General features: G+C 35.6%; 1 protein-coding gene across 1 annotated transcript; it reads right to left on the reverse strand.

The window, feature by feature from the left end:
- Positions 1 to 1,900: 1,900 nt before the first annotated feature.
- LOC114318362 (Metallopeptidase M24 family protein) lies at positions 1,901 to 15,197 on the reverse strand. The gene is made up of 13 exons (XM_028265226.2): positions 14,680 to 15,197; positions 13,815 to 13,940; positions 13,583 to 13,702; positions 12,830 to 13,105; positions 12,478 to 12,650; positions 11,794 to 12,048; positions 10,558 to 10,709; positions 9,615 to 9,805; positions 8,079 to 8,187; positions 7,803 to 7,957; positions 2,984 to 3,076; positions 2,754 to 2,834; positions 1,901 to 2,197 (listed from the first exon to the last, which is right to left on the reverse strand). The coding sequence occupies exons 1-13, from the start codon at positions 15,049 to 15,051 to the stop codon at positions 2,126 to 2,128; spliced, it is 2,175 nt and encodes a 724-aa protein (XP_028121027.2). The 5' UTR covers positions 15,052 to 15,197; the 3' UTR covers positions 1,901 to 2,125.
- Positions 15,198 to 18,554: the final 3,357 nt, after the last annotated feature.

The following is an 18,554-nucleotide window of genomic DNA, read 5'->3' on the forward strand; positions in this document are numbered from 1 at the left end:
CCAAACGAGCCTTTCTTGGGCTGTGGGCGGGTTTCGGGCAGCCTACGTTCTTTTTGACTATTCCATTAAGCCCTATTTGAGGTAAGAAGACCAAAATATTATTTTCATCTACTTATATTCTATTTAATCCACATTATTTTCTTATGTTTCAATAAGTCCTATGGGAGACATAATTACCAAAATACTCATAATGTGAATATTCACATCGTCAATGTGAATGTTCATATCATCAATGCGTAGAGGCTCGGGCCGGTCCATATCGAGCCTCGTGGGTGTCCGAAAAAATCCGAGCCGACCCGGCCCGGCCCGGCCTATGAGCCAAAAAATTAGGCCCAAGCCCTAGTCTTGGCACAAGGGTATTTGGGTTTTGGACAGGCCGATGGATCCAACCTCGGGTCGGGCCGATGGGCCTAAGCTTAGCCTCGAGCTTAGGTCGGGCTTGGACGGGCCTAGCCATTTTTTTTAATTTTTTCTACCAAAATTTTATTATTTTTCACAAAAAAAGACATTGCGCCTCGGGCGGGCTGGGCCTCGGACCAAGCCTTGAATGGGCCTTAAGCGGATTGATGGGCCTAGCCGAGCTTCAAAGTGATGGTCTAGGCCCTAGCCTAGGATCTCGGACATGCTCGGGCCCAGACCCAGACGAGCCTGCCCCGGGCCATGGGCGGGCTTCGGGCAGCCCACGAGTCGCAGGCCAATTCTACATTCCTATCAATGTGCATGTTAACATGTCAATGTGAATATTCACATTGTCAACGGGCCGGGCCAGGCCTACCTCGGGCCGCGGGCAAGCTTCGGCGGGCGGACAAATTTTACACTCCTATCAATGTTAATATTAACATGTCAATGTGCATATTCACATTGTCACGGGACGAGCCAAGCCCGCCTCCGGCTGCGGTCGGGCTTCGGACCGCCCACGGGCTGCGGGCCAATTTTACACTCTTATCAATGTAAATGTTAACATGTCAATGTGAATATTCACATTGTCAACGGGCCGGGTCGAACCCGCCCTGGGTCGCTTGCCAATTTTATACTCTTATCAATGTGAATGTTAACATGCCAATGTGAATATTCACATTGTCAACAGGCCGGACCAGGCCCGCCTCGGGCTGTCCACGGGCCGTGGGCGGGTTTCGGGCAGCCACGAGGCGCGGACTAATTTTACACTCCTATCAATATGAATGTTAACATGTCAATGTGAATATTCACATTGTCAACGGGCCGGGCTGGGCTCGCCCCGAGCCGCGGACAAGCTTTTGGCCGCCCATGGGCCACAATCCAATTTTATACTCTTATTAATGTGAATGTTAACATGTCAATGCGAATATTCACATTGTTAACGGGCCGGACCGGGCTCGCCCCGGGCTGTCCATGGACCGCGAGCGGGTTTCACACCGCCACGAGACGCGGGCCAATTGTACACTCCTATTAGTGTTAATGTTAACATGTCAATGTGAATATTCATATTGTCAACGGGCCCAGCCCGCCCCAGCCCGACTTGAATTTTTCCGAGCACCCACGAAGATCGACATGAGCCGGGCTCTTACACATTGACGATATGAACATTCACATTAAGACGCTATGAACATTCACATTAGGGGTATTTTGATAATTATATCACCCATAGGACTTATTGAAACATAAAAAAATAATGTGAACTAAATAGAACATAAATAGATGAAAAAGGTAGTTTGGTCTTCTTATCTCAAATAGGACCTAATAAAATAGTCAAAAAGAATATGAGTTAGATGAAATAAAACTCTTAGAAAGTAAATTTATCAAAAAAACTCCCATATATAAATGTACATCAAGCTAATTTTTTTTTTTTTTAATTTTCTACTTTTATTATTCATCTAATCAAATAAAACCTAGTGTAAAACTTTTTAAAAAATAACCGACAAAAAACCAATCGCAAACGCCCATGGATGTCACATATTGACAAGGGAATCCCCTTATAAACAGTTAGAGCTTACCCCTAATTTTTCTAAATAAGTTTAATTCAACATAATTAATTCTTTAAATGTAAAACTGTATACAATTATGATTTGAAAATAAATAAATAAATAAATATAATTCCTTGTTCTATGTACAAACAACTTGACACAGATCAAACACTCCATAGAATCTAAAGTTTGACAAGCGGGCGTGTGTTGCTCCAGAGCCACTGGCGCGCAGAACCATCCACCAACGGTGAAACCTGCATGAAGACCTCAGATAAGTAACCGCAATTTTTAGGATCCTAAAGAGAGAAATTTCACTGCTTGCTAAAACATGTGAAAATATAAAACTTGATAGTATTATCAAATTTATTATGCCTTTCATAAATACATGTAGAATACGCGAGTCAAAATCCTTCCCCAAAACATGGTTAATCTGCTAGTGCAAACCATTCGTAGGCAACCAGACCAACACCAGTCTATGAAGACCGAGGACAAATCTGCAACTGTTAAAAGTGACATCTGGATTTCGGACTAGAACACAATTTGAAGTGACCTATGTGTAGATAAACCTGCTAGGGCGGGCCAAACTAGAGAGGTGACTCAAACCCACATCACTGAGGACACTAATAGCAAGTCTGACCAAGAATATGCGCACAGATGCTTTCGTTAAATTCAGATGTGCAAGAATTCTTAAATGCCAAGGGGTCGTGAGGAGAGCAAGTCCCTTGAATAATTAATTCCCCAAAGGGTAGTCATACACAATGCCATTGATTGCACAGACAATCAAAAAAAAGTTTCTAGATGTACGTTTACCTTCTCCCAAACTTGTGAATGGTAATTATTGAGCCAATCAATCTCCGTAACAGAGAGCAAAGATAAGTCAACCAACTTCGCCTGCACAGTGACACCCACAGAGACATTCATAGAAAATAAACATATAATGCGAACGTATTACTATGAAAAATAAGCTCTAAATTGATCACAAGACACAAGGGAAAGATCAAACATTCAAAATATATAACTTCAGGCATAAGATACCATACCTGTATGGGAACAAATGTGAGCTTTTTAAACCCCATATATCCTATTCCTCCAAAACGATTTGGTGTGTCAATTTCTTCCACATAAAGGAGATTCTGGATGAGACAAATAGCTCAAGTGAAAAATTTTAAATATGATAAAAAAAAAGAATAAATAGAAAGATAGAAATCACATTTTAAAGATAGCACTACTGCAGAAACACAAACACAAAACAAGTAGCAAAAATCCTATGAAGCACGGGTGCGGGTACAGATATGGGTACGGGTACGCCGATACAGTAAATTCCTAAAAAAATAGGATACGAGTACAAGTACGGATACGTCAATTTTTTATTTATTAAAATTTCTAACTAAACATCCAACATATAAATCAGAGTTCCAATATCAAAACTAAAAAGAGGAGAACTTGTCTAAAAAGTTATATAATTCTTTATTTTTCTTTTTTGATTGTCTAAAACAGGATGCAAAAGAACGCAAAACCATGACTCATAGGTAAATGGTGTCAGAAATAAATTACTTGATATTTTCAAATTGAAAGAAGAATAATAAATGCTATAATAAATTCTAACAGTTGCAAAAAAAAAATCACCTCGCTATATCAGTGCCATACGTTTGCGGTGAGCAGATATTCCAATCAGTCCAAACCTACCAAACCAAAAACCGAACCGATCCGTCCCAATTTGGACGGGATGCGTGATGGCGAGCGGACGGTTGCAGATTAATTTCTTCCAATCCGCCTAATTTTGGACGGATGGTAGATTTGAGATTCCTTTGGCCGCAACCGAACCGCCAAACCGCAAGCACTCCTAGTAATTTATAAGACTTTGTGTTTTTAATTTGTTTAAATATTCTATTTGTATTTTCAATTGAAAATGAATTTAGATATGCTGTTATGTTTTCAATTTGGAAATCCTTTTATCAAATGGCAAAGATTTATTTGGTATTTTTGTGTGAAAAATATAATACTTAATTTTGTCATTTAAAAAAAAAAAATCAAATTAAATAGTTTTTTAATAAAAAAAAGTAATGAAATAGTTTTGATAATGCATGATTTTCTTATATGTATTTATTATTGATATTTAACAATTTACTTGATAATCTTTTAGTTACATTACATTGAGTTGGATTGTTATAAAAAATAAAAAAAAATGTTGACAAGTTGCATTATGTTCAAAATTCGTAAAAGTTTAAACCGTCAAACCAATTCGCATCTATCCGCCAATCCGTCAATTCGGCGGACGGATGCGGATTGATTTTTTTCAATCTGCCCATCCGGCGAACGGATAGTGAATTAGAGGTTTCCTAGCCGCAACCGAACTGCAAACATCCTTAGTACCCATGCCGTACCCAAATGTATTTGCCATACCCGACATGTATTCGGCGTACCCAATACGCATACTGCCATTCCGGTACGCCGTACCCGCACCCGGTAAATACCTGGTACTTGTAAAACCAAACCAAACTAAACCAAGCCTTAAATCCCATCAAATGAGATCGGTTACATGAATCATTCTTTTCCACGCGGCCAATCAAAGGCAATTTCGTTAGTCAAATTAAGTAGATCCATATCTCTATTTACAAAACTAACCAACGTTAAGCTAGGCCTACCCCGTCCCTTAACACTCTCATCTACCGTTACAGCATTGCATCTCTTCACTACTGTCTCTGTTGGTCTCCGTTGAATGTGACCAAACCATCTCAATCGATTCTCTTTCAACTTATCTTCTATCGGTGCTACTCCTACCCATTCCCGAATACACTCATTTCTAATTCTGTCTTGTGTAGTCTTGCCATACATCCACCTCAACATCCTCATCTCAGCCACACTTATCTTATCTACATGTTGTTTCTTGGTTGCCTAACACTTCGTCCTATACAGCATCGCTAGTCTAATAGCCGTTCTATAGAACTTACCTTTTAGTCTAGCGGGTATTCGTTTATCGCACAGTACTCCAGCCGCACTTCTCCACTTACACCATCTCACCTTAATCCTATGGGCCACATCCGTATCAATCTGCCCCGCTGTTGTGATAATTAACCCTAAATAACGAAAATGTTCACTCTTAAACAGTTCTTGATTCTCAATCTTCACTTCTCCTCTGCTTTCATTGTTACTGTTACTAAATTTATACTCTATGTACTCTGTCTTAGTTTTGCTTATTCAGAATCCTTTAGATTCAAAAGTTTTTCTCAAAATCTCCAACTTTGTGTTAACTCCTTCTCTAGTCTCATCCACTAACACAATATCGTCTGCAAAAAGCATACACCATGGCACGCCATCTTGAATATTTCTCGTCAACTCATCCATAACTAAAGCAAAAAGACAAGGACTTACGGTAGTTCCTTGGTGTAACCCTACAATGATAGGAAATTCATTTGTCACTCCAGCCGACGATCTAATAGTGGTCACCACCCCTTCATACATGTCCCTAATCACATCAATATAACCTTTTGTCACCTCTTTCTTCTCTAACACCCACCATATTATATCCCCGGACACTTTATCATATGCTTTCTTAAAGTCGATAAATACCATCTGAATGTCTCTTTTCTTTTCTTTTCTCTATACTTTTCTATTACTCTCCTCAAAAGATAAATCGCCTCCATCATTTACCTGCCAGACATAAATCCAAATTGATTCTCTGACACCTCTGTTATATCTCGCAATCAGCGTTCCATCACCCTCTCTCACTTTCATTATATGACACATTAACTTGATTCCTCTATAGTTGTTGCAATTCTGAACATCTTCTTTATTCTTATAGATTGGCACTAAAATACTCTTTCTTCACTCATCTGGCATGTTTCTAGTCAACAAAATTTTGCTAAACAACCTAGTCAACCAAGCAACCCCCTTTTTACCCAAACATTTCCAAGCTTCAATTGGGATATCATCGAGTCCTATAGCCTTATTTGATTTTATCTTCTTAAGTGCAATCTCCACTTCAAAGTTCCTAATCCTGCGATAGAACCTATAGTCTTGGTTTATCGTATTACTGGCTATTTCTTCCCCTATTGTCGTACTTCCACGTTCCTCATTTAATTGTTTCTCAAAATAGTTCTTCCATCTTTCCTTAATCTCTTCATCCTTCACCAATACCTTAGAATCCTCACTCTTAATGCACTTCACTTGATTAAAATCTCTTATTTTCCTCTCCCGTATCTTAGCAAGTTTGTATACCCTCTTCTCTCCCTCCTTACTATCTAGCCTAGTGTATATGTCATCATAAGCTTTCAACTTAGCCTCTCTCACTACTTTTTTGACCTCCTTATTAACCAATCTATAGCTCTTAAGGTTTTTCTCAGTTCTATCATTATGTCACTTTTTAAAGCACTCTTTTTTTGCCTTAACTACTACTTGAACCTCTTCCCTCCACCACCAAGTTTCCCAAGAGCTAGGTCTCATCCCTTTCGACTCTCCAAGCACTTCCCTTGAGATTCTCCTCATACAATTAGCCATCGAGTTCTATATAGTGTTAGTATCATCTTTCAAGTCCCAAGTACCTTCATTATCCATTATATTTTTAAATATTTCTATTTTATCCCCTTTTAAGTCACACCATCTCGTCCTACGACGCCCACCATCCTTCTTAGCTTGGTATTGCCCTCTAAAACATAAATCTAGTACAAGTACCTGGTACATGTAGGGCATCATTATTGGAGTACTCGTGCTTCATAGCAGAAATCAAGTATCAATAAACCATAATGGTCACACAGAAAAACAGAAGAAGGTGCCTCTAAGAAAGTGGCATGTCAAGACTCATGAGACACTTCTTGACGCTTGTCGAACACACGTCCAAATATGCCCCATTATTTTTAAATTTTTTGATCCGGACATTCCAGACACTTGGGGGAACACTTGAGAAATAACTTGTGATCTAATACTAAAAGATGATGTAGATATGTACCTATTAAAAACAATGTCGACTTTAGGAATTAATGTTATGTTGCATTTTAAAATTATTTTTAAATAAATATTCATATATATAAGACATGATAATTATGTATACTTATATATGATAGATAATAAGGAGTTGTTTGGGGTGTCCTAAATAAGTGCACGTTTTGTCTTTTTTAACTAAAAAATTGAGGAAGAAAATATGGATGTTTGGGTTAATTTTTTGACTTTTTATGGAAAAATGTGTAATAAAAAATTGTAAAAATTGATTTGTAGGGAAAAATTAAGATTAGGAGTTGTGCAGCCGTAATTGTTGTATTTTGATGAATAGTGTTAACTTTTTAACTTTTTGAGTAACTTTTTAGCTTTTTGGCTTTTTTTACAATATGCCAAACTTGAACTAAATATACAAAAATATAAAATTTGAGCCTGTCCCCCACAAAATTATAATATGATTGGGATCTCTTGTTTGTAAACCAGCGGCCATTAATGCCATAACGAAACTGAATATATTGCATATTATCCAATGAATCTAATGAACTTCCATTTCAGGAATTAAAAAGAAGCTCACTTTAAACTGTTTCTCAAATACTTGCCAATGGTTTTCACTTGAAAGATGGATTCTGACAATCAAATCAGCATAAGTATTAGAGCATGCTTGTTAAGGGTTCTAACATTAAACAATGACCCTGTTTCGCAGCTTACATTGTATAGGATAAATATTTGATACAATCTAACATGACTCTATAATCTCTATCTGTAAAAAAAATTGCAAAGTTGTTGGCCCTTAGAAAGGTAGATAATTTCAAGCCTAAACTAGAATCCATTATATATCTTGCATTCAACAGAACATCACATGGATATTAATTACAACTGAAGTGCAATTTTGAGATGCATGTAATTATAGTCAAATAGATACAGTACCTCAATCCGAATGCCAAAAGCATGGTCTTCATAATAGCCAGGTTCATTGCTTACCACCATGCCTTTCTGCAAGGCGGTCATATTTCCAAATCGATAGCTTATACTTTGAGGGCCTTCATGAACATTCAGTGCCGCTCCTACACCATGTCCAGTCCCTAATATATGGAAGGAAAGTAAGTAGTAAATGAGCACAATCATAAAATTATATCTCGTATGCATTACAGGGAAATATTTTCCCACTAGGTAGCAAGAGGAACAGAAAGGGAGGCCACATACCATGTTGGTAATCAAGTCCAATCTTCCAAAGAAAAGAACGGGCAAAAGCATCCAATACAAAACCAGGGGTATTTTCAGGAAATACTGCCTGATCAAGAGCTATATGACCCTGTAATTAGACATACCAGAAACTACATAATCAGTCATCCTGCACAATCGAATCGAACATTGCAACAAAGCTTGGTCATTGTCAACCGGAATACACCACACAGTATATAGCAAGAAGGCACATTAAAGGACACCTAAGATAACTGTATATATAGTGGCTGACCTTTACTAGCTGCCAACTGCAGATCACTGCCTGATAGGGACAACTTTCCAGCATCAAAATGCCAATAACAAACCCCAAATGTTTGAATAGGATTGTCGACTTCATTTCATTAAATGACAAGCGTTCATGAATTCATGAGAAACTTTTAATATGGCTTGTCTGTGATGTTTGTTAAATTGTTTTAAATTTCAAAACCAAAAGCACAGCAGAAGTTACTCATTCCAACACCAAAATATCCCAATATGCGGACACCACAACTCAACTCAACAAGCCTCCTATTTGGTTCTTTTTGGAGCCCTTACTACCATTGTGGATTCTGCTTACAATTACAAAACTCAATTCTATCATAACCACTCCCCACCTTTTTATATATGATACTGAGGCAGCCTTTTTGAAATTCATTATTTAGTGTTTAGTCCCAACATTTTACATTCTCTATTATGCACCACCCATTTTTTTTAAGGTTGGCGATTTAAAAAATTGATGGATTTGTTCTCTCAAAGGTTCAGCACTCATTTCTCTTCGGAAAAGAGTTTGATAGCTTTTTGATAATAATAAAGTCAAGAAACACAAATAACATAGGAATAGGAATAGGTCCTTCTTTACCCTTTCAACTTAGATTACAACATCTTCAGGGCGGTATTATCGTAAAATATGAATAAAATTGAATACGAGTGATGAGTTGAGCTTATATTTAGGCAAAAGAAATGCGGTTAAGTGTTTGCCTTTCCAACATAGGTTGCAAAATAGTAAGGATTAATATGTCGGATGATTTAATAGTGATTCCAAAGATCAGACAAAATTTTGGAAGATAGTCCACCATAGAGTCCAAGCTATTCAAATCTTGTCCCTCAACAACCAATTCTTCAATTCAAATCAGACAACTAAAAACCTTCCTTTTGAGCGGTAACTGCAATCCCCTTCTGGCATGCCCTCCCCCCGCCAGCCAAAAAAATGCCATCATGGAGCAAGAGGGAGAGAGAGAGAGAGAGTGGCATAATGTCTTGAAGATGGTCCAATGGTTCTAGGCAGCAGCCCCATAAACAATCCACTATCACCCATTCTTTCATGTATTTTTTAATCTAACTCATTTAGTTCTTTACTAGCCAAGTTTACGACAGTGCTTTTTTTTTTTTTTTTTTTTTTTTTTTTGAGGGAATCAAATTTTAAAATCATTTACTATGAGAAACCATAACATCTCTTTCCTAAATTGAATATATTGTGTGTGCACATATTCAGACAACACAGATCAAAAAAGTTGACACCTGTAGAACTCGAGTAAAACATTCTTTTTGCCGTGCAGAAGGTTCTCCAAAATGCACTGTCCTGGTTACATCAGTTGTTCCGTCGATATATTGAGCTCCACTGTCTAATAGAAAGAGTTTCTTTACATCCACCACACTACAACTCTCTGGTTCCGGTTTGTAATGTATAATAGCACCATTAGCACCAGAACCTGTAGAAGCATTTAAAAATAGTCAGCAAAGTTTTTTTTTTAAAAATTGCAATATTTGTATAGCCATACACTTATTAAACTTTTATTTACTAGATATTTTGCATCACTTATCTCTCTATATGTAAGTACCTACAGAAACTGAACTGACGCTTGTGATATGATGTGCAAGCAATTCCTTAAGAAAATTTACTCAACTCCAATATTTTTGAACTGGTAAGTATTTTCAAAAAGAGAGTCAATTAATAATCTTTAGGCATAGGCTCTTTCTACAGATTTAGAATGTAAATAACACAATTATAAAAATTTTTACGGATAACTTTAGTGTAAATATTTTCAGTCAAAAGTTGTAGCTAGTGTATTTAGCATGCTTTGAAATTACAAGCAATATAGAACAGGATTTTTTTATTTTTTTTATGTTTATAAACGACAGATAGAAGAGAGTAAGAAGCTTCAATTTTCCAAAACTTAATTTTGCTAATTCCCAAAAAAAATTGTAGCTGGCATATTTAGCATGCTTTTCTTCACTAGCCATTCTGTCTCGTTCCCTCTTGCACATGCAAGCTAGGAGATCAATAGCATCTCATCTTAGCCGAATATGAGACTTGCTAGGAAGCAAAAGTAGCTAGTCATGATTGACCATTATCTGACATGCCTAACAAAAAATTCTATCAAAGCTTGTATCAAAGAGAACTAGTAAGAGAGGAACCAATAATATTTAGGAAGATTAAATGTAAATAGAGAAGTTAAAATACCACTTATTGTATCGAAGCTTGTATCAATGAAACCAGCTTTCTTTGAACGGAATTCAAGAAGTTTGTCTGCAACTTGTACCTCTGTTAATACTACATCCTTCTGGATTTCCTCCTCCAGCCAAGCCCAAAATTGAGCTAGTGCAGCAGCGTCCCTGTACACAGTGACAGAGACAGAAAATTAATTCAAGGGTGTACATAGAACCCATGAACAACCAATATGCAACATGCAAGTTGCAAAAAAGAGAATGGTAGCGAGCATATATTACTAATATTAAACCAGTAGTCATTTGGAACATTTAAATTTCATGCATTGTTGGCTATGACCATGGTTATCAGAATCCTTTATCCAGATTGTAAAACCTTACATGTCTACGATCCCAGTTTGCCCAAACAATCTAGATTGCACTAGGATCTTAAGTTTTGCAAAATTTTAGAGTGGCTACAATCCTAGTCATAAAATTGTGTAGAAACACAATACGATCCTAATTCTACAAAAAAAAAATTCTTCTTATTGCTTTTATATGTATGTGTATATATATCTATACATATATAAGAACTCGCCCTACTGCTTCCCCCAATCATCAATGTCATGAGACCTGTGAAGTCACATCAACCCTTCCGACTCTCTTACTCCCTTACCAAAAGACTTAGAGACCTCTAAAAATGTCCAAAAGGCCAATGAACTTCCATACATGGAAGTCACCACCCTCCTCCAAATTTTGTCACTCTCGCAAAAAAAATTCTCCAAAGCCACATGGCCAAGAGTACTTGGTTGAACATCTAACCTCCAAATCCCCAAAGCACCCTCTCTAATGGGAATGCAAACAATCTCCAATCCACCAAATGATATTTGAACTCTGCCACTAAGTAACAAATAATGAACAACGACATAAAGTAAGCCAGAAGAAGCAATTAGCACTCTTTTACAAGAAAAAGTTTCATGGATGTTCCTTTTAGGGCACAAATGCTGAGAAAAAAGGCATTCTGAGCAAACAGTGATTACACCACATAGAAGCCAATAATATCCACAAATTCCCATAAAAATGAAGACAAATTGGTGAACAAACAGTAATGCATTAACTGATTTTTCAAAGCATGAATTTGTTTTTAAATATCCAATACAGTTTTTGTGCACACAAAAATATTGCCTAGAAGTTGAAAACAATTAGATGATTACCAATACATCAAACAAGTTGTCAGCATGAAAATCAGATTCCAAGTGAAGTTTCCATTTACCTTAAATGAGAATTTCGCATCCCTTCTAATTCGGCATGATTTTTTACTGCCTTTGCCATAGAGATAGGGGAAGTCCTATGAATTCCAGCAGGTCCCCCAGATTGATCATTGGAGCCATCATACGATATAGTATTATTTTTTCTTTTATTCCCAATGCTTCCATAATATCTTTCACAAGCAGACTTATAGGTATTGACAATAGCAGCATTAACAGATGATGTATCCAACCAAAGGTGTGCCCCTTGCATTGCCAAACTGAAAAGGAAAATTATGTATTAGCAATGGCTATGTACATGTTCTGCCCCATTACAGCTGTCAGTGAAGCCTCTATGCAACAAGGATAATCTGATTTTATAACATTTTGCTGCCTTAGATTAGACAAATCTTGTGTCTGCATATCATGGGCACTAAAATCAAGTTGGAATGATTTTGCTCTTATAACAGCTGTGTCCGAGTCAGATACATCGAATATATGTTGCAAATTCACAAACAGAGACTAGAAATTTGGCAACATTTGTGCAACCACTTTCCTGGATCACTGGAATTTGGCAACAATAGAAACCACAGAGAACTTTCTACTCATATACATAAATGTTTTGTTCTCATGAGGGCACATGACAAGATAGTACGCATTGTGTCCATTAGATGCACACAAAGAAAATAGCTTTAAGCTCCCAAGATCACCTTTTTATCTCAGAAAGAATCGATTCGTATGGTCTCAAATCTACCGCTGCATTCTTCAAGTAACCCATCACTTCTGGGGTGACTTTAGAATTATCAATAAATAGTTTTGCTCCATCCATCTCCACAATTAAGTATGCATACATCACAGGTGAATGTGGGACATCACTCCCTCTCTGCAGACAAATTAAAGCATTATTTGAACATTAGAAAGACAAAATCTACAACCATAAAGCAGAAAATGACTAAAACTCAGGAATTTCGCAGTGAACAAGACAAACAATTTAAGAAAAAACCATAAAAGCTTACTCAATCTTATTAGATCAGGCTTAAAAATGTTAATAAGAAAGATTACCAAGTTCAGCAGCCATGCAATTTCATCAAGCATGGAGATAACAATTGCAGATGAACCAGCACCTTTAAGTTCAGATCTTAGGGAGGATAATTTTGAAGCCACATCAACACCAGCATATTTAAGATCATGTACTCTTACTGGTTTGCTAGGAGGTTTTGGCCTTGAATCTTTCCATATTTCATCCACAAGATTTATGTCATACAAGTACACCAACTCGTGATTTTTCGTAGAAATAGCCTCTTTCAATTCCTCTGCAGCATCAGAAGAAAAAAGAAACTGTTCCCTTCTCAGAAACAAAAAAATAGGCGGCATCAGACGCAAGCACGGGGAATGCCAGGGGAAGTGTAATCGGTAGACAGATATGCAAAAGAAAAGGTAAATGCAGAGAAAGAAAAGGATAAACAAATTAACCATGCAGGGCACTGAAAATGTAATAATAACAAATTAACTTATGCAGGACAGTGAAAGCGACTAGCATGCAGGACTAGAAGTTCAGCACTGGTCCATGAAAATAACAACTTATGCTTCAAACTGTATTTAAGAAACCATAATCCTCTGATCCTCCAAGATGTCGAACCATACTATCAAACAAGTCCTTTAAAATGTCAAACCATACTTTCAGTTACAGACTTTGACCATTGCTGAAAATTTAAGCAAGATTCAAATCCTTGTGTATGATACTTTTCTTTGTGTTATAACACTAATGAGTTAATAATCTGATGAACATATCATTAGAAGTACAGTATTACTCACAGGATCAATGCCAATTCTGCAACCAGGAGCCAAAATATCATTGAGCCATTCACTAGTGCTAGGAACTCCCAAATTACCAGCCCGCATGAGAATCCAACTAGAGCTTAACTGCTTCTCAGCCTAATCATAAAGTTTATAGAAAATTATCAACACAACAGAATAGACTCAAGCTAGTTTACATCAGAATTACAACACCTTTGCCAAATAAATCACCCGTGTTCTCCTTTCAAACCTGAAGAAAATATCGTCCATCTGTCCAAAGAGCTGCTTTATCCTTTGTGACAACAGCAGTGCCAGCACTACCAGTAAATCCTGATATGTAGGCTCTCCTGGTGTAACATTCAGCAATGAACTCACTCTGAAATCCAAAAGAAATGGAAATTAAAATTAATGATAGGTACCGTTGACTTGGAAGTTGTGTGCTTACTAGCTTAATACAAAGAATATGAAATTAAACCTATGAATTCAAACTCATTTCCAGTATATCAATTTACATAAATACACACGTTCACAACAACATATATAAATCTATCACTAGAATTGATATTAAACCTAGTAATTCATACACCAAGGCCATGATTTCATGATTGTTTGGTGCAGCTTGGTTAAGCTGAAAGTTGATAGTTACAAAAGTAGAAGCCAAAGTATCTCTCCCCAACTCATTCAAAAAAAAAAAAAGTTATCTCTCCCCAACTTCCTTTTTTTTTCCATAATCAGCTTTTTTAAATTATTTTTGCCTATGTAAGCATACGATTCCAAAAATATTTTAAAATAATACTAATAATACAAATAAATGAAGTCATATATTTATCATAAATAAATAAAGTCATATGCAGCCTCGATAAGCTTTTTTTTAAGGTAAAATGTGAATAAAATATGCCACTATTTCCCTTGGTTTCATACACTTTGTCCTTTTCTTTTCCAAATCCCCCAACCAAACACACAGCGTAAGAGAGAACACCAAACAATTCGTTGAAAGAGTAATAAATACAAGTTCATATATATATATACACACACAATCTCAAATAAATTGCTCAAGAAAGAGAAAACCCAGTTCAAATTTCAATGAGAAGTTGAAGAAAAATTGAGAATTGGACCTGATGGGCGTCCTGAGAAGGGATAATGTAAGCGTCGATGCCAACATGGGTCTTGGAGAAGAGGTCGCGGAGAGCTCGAAGCTTGTCGTCCTGCTCTCCATCAGCGCGTTTCTTCCGGAGCTCCGAAGAGGGCTTGGCAGTGATGGAACTGGAATTTCGGGCGATCATGAGATGACGGGGTTTCGAATTCGGGGACGTAGTTGAAATTGAAGGGGTGGTACTGAATTGTGTGAAAATGGGGATGGATCGAGAAAAGACGCGAAAGTAGGAGCGAGGGTGGAGCTGGGAAGAAGGAGATAGTATGGTGGGAGTGGAGAGACAGAGAGATCTAGAGAGAGAAAGTGAAGATGATGCAGCTGCTTTGAACTCCATGACTTTGAAGAGAGAGAGAGAGAGAGATGATCTGTGAAGATAAGGCTTGAGAAGAATGCCTTTTTTTTTTCTTTTTTTTTTCTTTTTTTTTCTTTTTTTTGTAAATTACACTGACGCGCCTAACGTTTTTGTTTAATACAAAACTCATTTTGAAAAATTACGGTTGCCTTTGATAGAGTTTTTAGAATTATGAATTGGGAATGAAGTTGTATTTTAAGTTTATGAATTTTGAAATTATAATTTAAATGTAAAAAATTTATTTAGTTATAAATTTTGAAAATAGTTTGAATTTAATGATGTGACATATAATATTGAAAAGTGGATATTTTGAAAAGTAAGTGTAAAATTAATTTTCTAAAACTGTTACCAAACAACACACTCAAACTATGAAGTAGAATCAAACTAAGGAATAGAATTAAACTTCAAAAGCTCTACTAAACAGAGCCTACATTCTTGTCCTTAACCTTAAGGTTGTGTAATCCCATTACAAATTGCTCCATGCATTACTGATGTCATATTTTAAAAAATTTTAAATGATCATTTCGTTCTTTTTTCTACTATTTCTTTTTCTTATCATCGTGACTATATTCTATAATTTTCCATCATTAAATTCTATCAGAACATATTCTTATTAAATAATAATATAAAAACATAAATTTTATATAAAATTTTCAAATACAATGATATAATTTAATGGAGACCTTTCACTTTAAACCAAAACATCCATAAATATGATTTATATTTATAACAATATCACTATCACAATATTTTTATAATATTTTTTATATATGAATATAATTTTTCATTTTTTATTTCTACTATCTATATAATAAGGCACAAAGGTTTTTGAAAATATGTGAAAATATATGAGAGATTCATTTGTATGAATAGCTGAGATCTTTCTTGATCAACATCTAACGGTTCTATCTCTCAAACACTCTTCTTCTGTCTCTCAAACACTCCTTTCATTCCTGCCCAAGTGTATCAAACACTCCTCTTCTTCTGTCTCTCAAACGCCTGTCTCCCACCTACCCCTTCTCCCTCTCTTTTTCTTGATTTCAAATTTTAAACTCTTTCTTTCTCAGCTTTTGCCTCTGCATTTCTCTCTGGCTTCATCAGAGCTTACTCCAACCGTCATTCAAAATCACTCTGACTTGCAACTCGGTTCTCTCTGGCAGTTCGGTTCACTCTGATTGTCGTTCACTCCAGTAGCTTGGTTGCAAAATCAGAGCTCACTTCGACTACTCCTGTAAGCTTATTATAATATGAGTTTTGGTGTGATTTTAGTTTTATGTCTTTGTTAGGGTGGGGCTTTTTTTAGGTTGGTCTAATCTGGGTTTGATTTTAGTTTTTGGCCCTCAAAATAAATTAGAATCATGTTGGTCTAATTTGAGTTAGAATATCTGGGTTTATACATATCTATTGGTCTAATTTGAGTTAGAATTTGGAATCATATTGGTCTAATATATTGGAATCATGTTGTTGTGTAGTTTATACATATCTATTGGTCTAACACTCTGGCTGACTTAGCTTCTTTTAGGTTGGTCTAATCTAGGTTTGATTTTAGTTCGGCCCTCAAAATATATTGGAATCATGTTGGTCTAATTTGAGTTAGAATATCTAAACCTATTAGTCCAATTTGAGTTAGAATTTGGAATCATGTTGGTCTAATATATTGGAATCATGTTGTTGTGTAGTTTATACATATCTATTAGTCTAACACTACACTATGGTTCTCTCTTTCATTCATTCATTTAATATCTGGGTTTGTATTCATTTGGTGGTAATATCTGCTATGGAGTTTTTTAGGTATTTTTTGGATTGCTCTAAAACACATAAGTTTGCGTTTGTGTTTGTGATATGGGTTTCTATATTTTTAGGTATTTGGGTTGCTCTAAACTGATATGTTTTTCTACATGTTTTTGTTTGTGATATGGGTTTCTATATTTGTGTTTTTTCTGAACTGATATATTACTCACACTATGTTTTTCTATTGCTCTAAAATACATAAGTATTTGTCTTTTTCTATTTGGTTTCTTGTTTATTTATTTGTGTTTTTCTATATTTCTATATTTTTCTATTTGGTTTCCTGTTTTTGGCTGGGCAAAAGAATAATTTCTCCTAGGTGATATTTTCATAAATTTAATTTTTTTCTTTCCTTTTAAACGAAGCCCAAAGTAAATATTGCTATCAAGTTGTTACTTTATGTGGTTACTTTCTTTGTACCACTGTTTGTTTGTTTGTTTGTTTTTTTTTTTTTTTTTTTTAATTTTATAAACTCCATACATATGATAAATTCCATACTTTTAGCTTGATATGCTTTTGAGGCAAACAAATTGAAGCAACTTTTTGTAACTTTGGTTTTTAGTTTTATTTTGTGGAGAAATTGGGTTACAAACGAGTGAACTCGGTTCAAACCCATCACAACATTTTTAGTTTTATTAGAAAGCTGCAGAAACCAACCAACCCAACAGATTTTACATATTTTCCCATGAATACTTAAAACTTTCATCAGATTTTAGAATTTAGATTTTAGATTTTTTAAACTTTTTCAATGTGTTGGGTTAGATTTTTTGAATTCCCAACACATTTCCCCCCCCCCCCCACAAAATTCTAAACTTAATCCCGCTGTCAAATATAGAAGTCATTGGAAGGAAGATAGTGTAATGGAGACTGAAATGTAAATAAATTATATATATATTTTTTTAAAATCTAAAACTTGACAAAAGCATCAAGTAACAACTAAAAGACAAGCATCAAGTAAATAAATTATTTTTTTAAATCTAAAACGATTAAGAGAATCAAACTAAGTAAATTGCAGTTATAGTGTAGTTTGTTAAAAGAATAAAAGACAAGCTACTGCCATCACTGGGTATTGACTATGATATGAATCCCTCTACCAAGTCATTTGACGGCCATAACTCTTTATCAATATAAGAGTAACCAAAGTTAATTGCATATGAAGAATTAACTAAACATTTGTTTATTTATGTCATTTTTACTGAAACAAATTTTAGAAGCAGAATGGGTAAAACAAGATTAAATCTGAAATATAATAAATAAAAGCCAAGAAGATGAAGAATAGTATCAAAATTAATGTACACTCTGTCTATTCTATATTATAAAGGGAATAACACACTTGGGAGTGGTTTGGGGTTTAATTGCAATTCCACTCTCATCATTATCGAGCGATTGAAAGATTTAATTGCTTCAAATTTAAATAACTATCATGATTGATCTAATTGCCTCCAACATTTTTGGAAGGTAATTCCATCAACAGTAGGTATGGTTGTTTTTCCATTAGTAATCAAAAAGTATTCAAGCTATTTTTTAGGATTAGTGGTTAATTATACCCACAAACAGGGGTATGTATCTTTACTCTAGAGTCAAAATTGATCATTTTTGCCTATTAAATTCCTAGAAGTTCTAACTTAACCCAAATGTTTGCTTTGAATCAAATTGGTTGTTTGTGCACCAAGTATTTAACATCTTATTATAAAAAA

Source organism: Camellia sinensis, chromosome 5 (assembly GCF_055761805.1).
Source record: "Camellia sinensis isolate YWXY chromosome 5, ASM5576180v1, whole genome shotgun sequence".
Taxonomy (NCBI): Eukaryota; Viridiplantae; Streptophyta; class Magnoliopsida; order Ericales; family Theaceae; genus Camellia; species Camellia sinensis.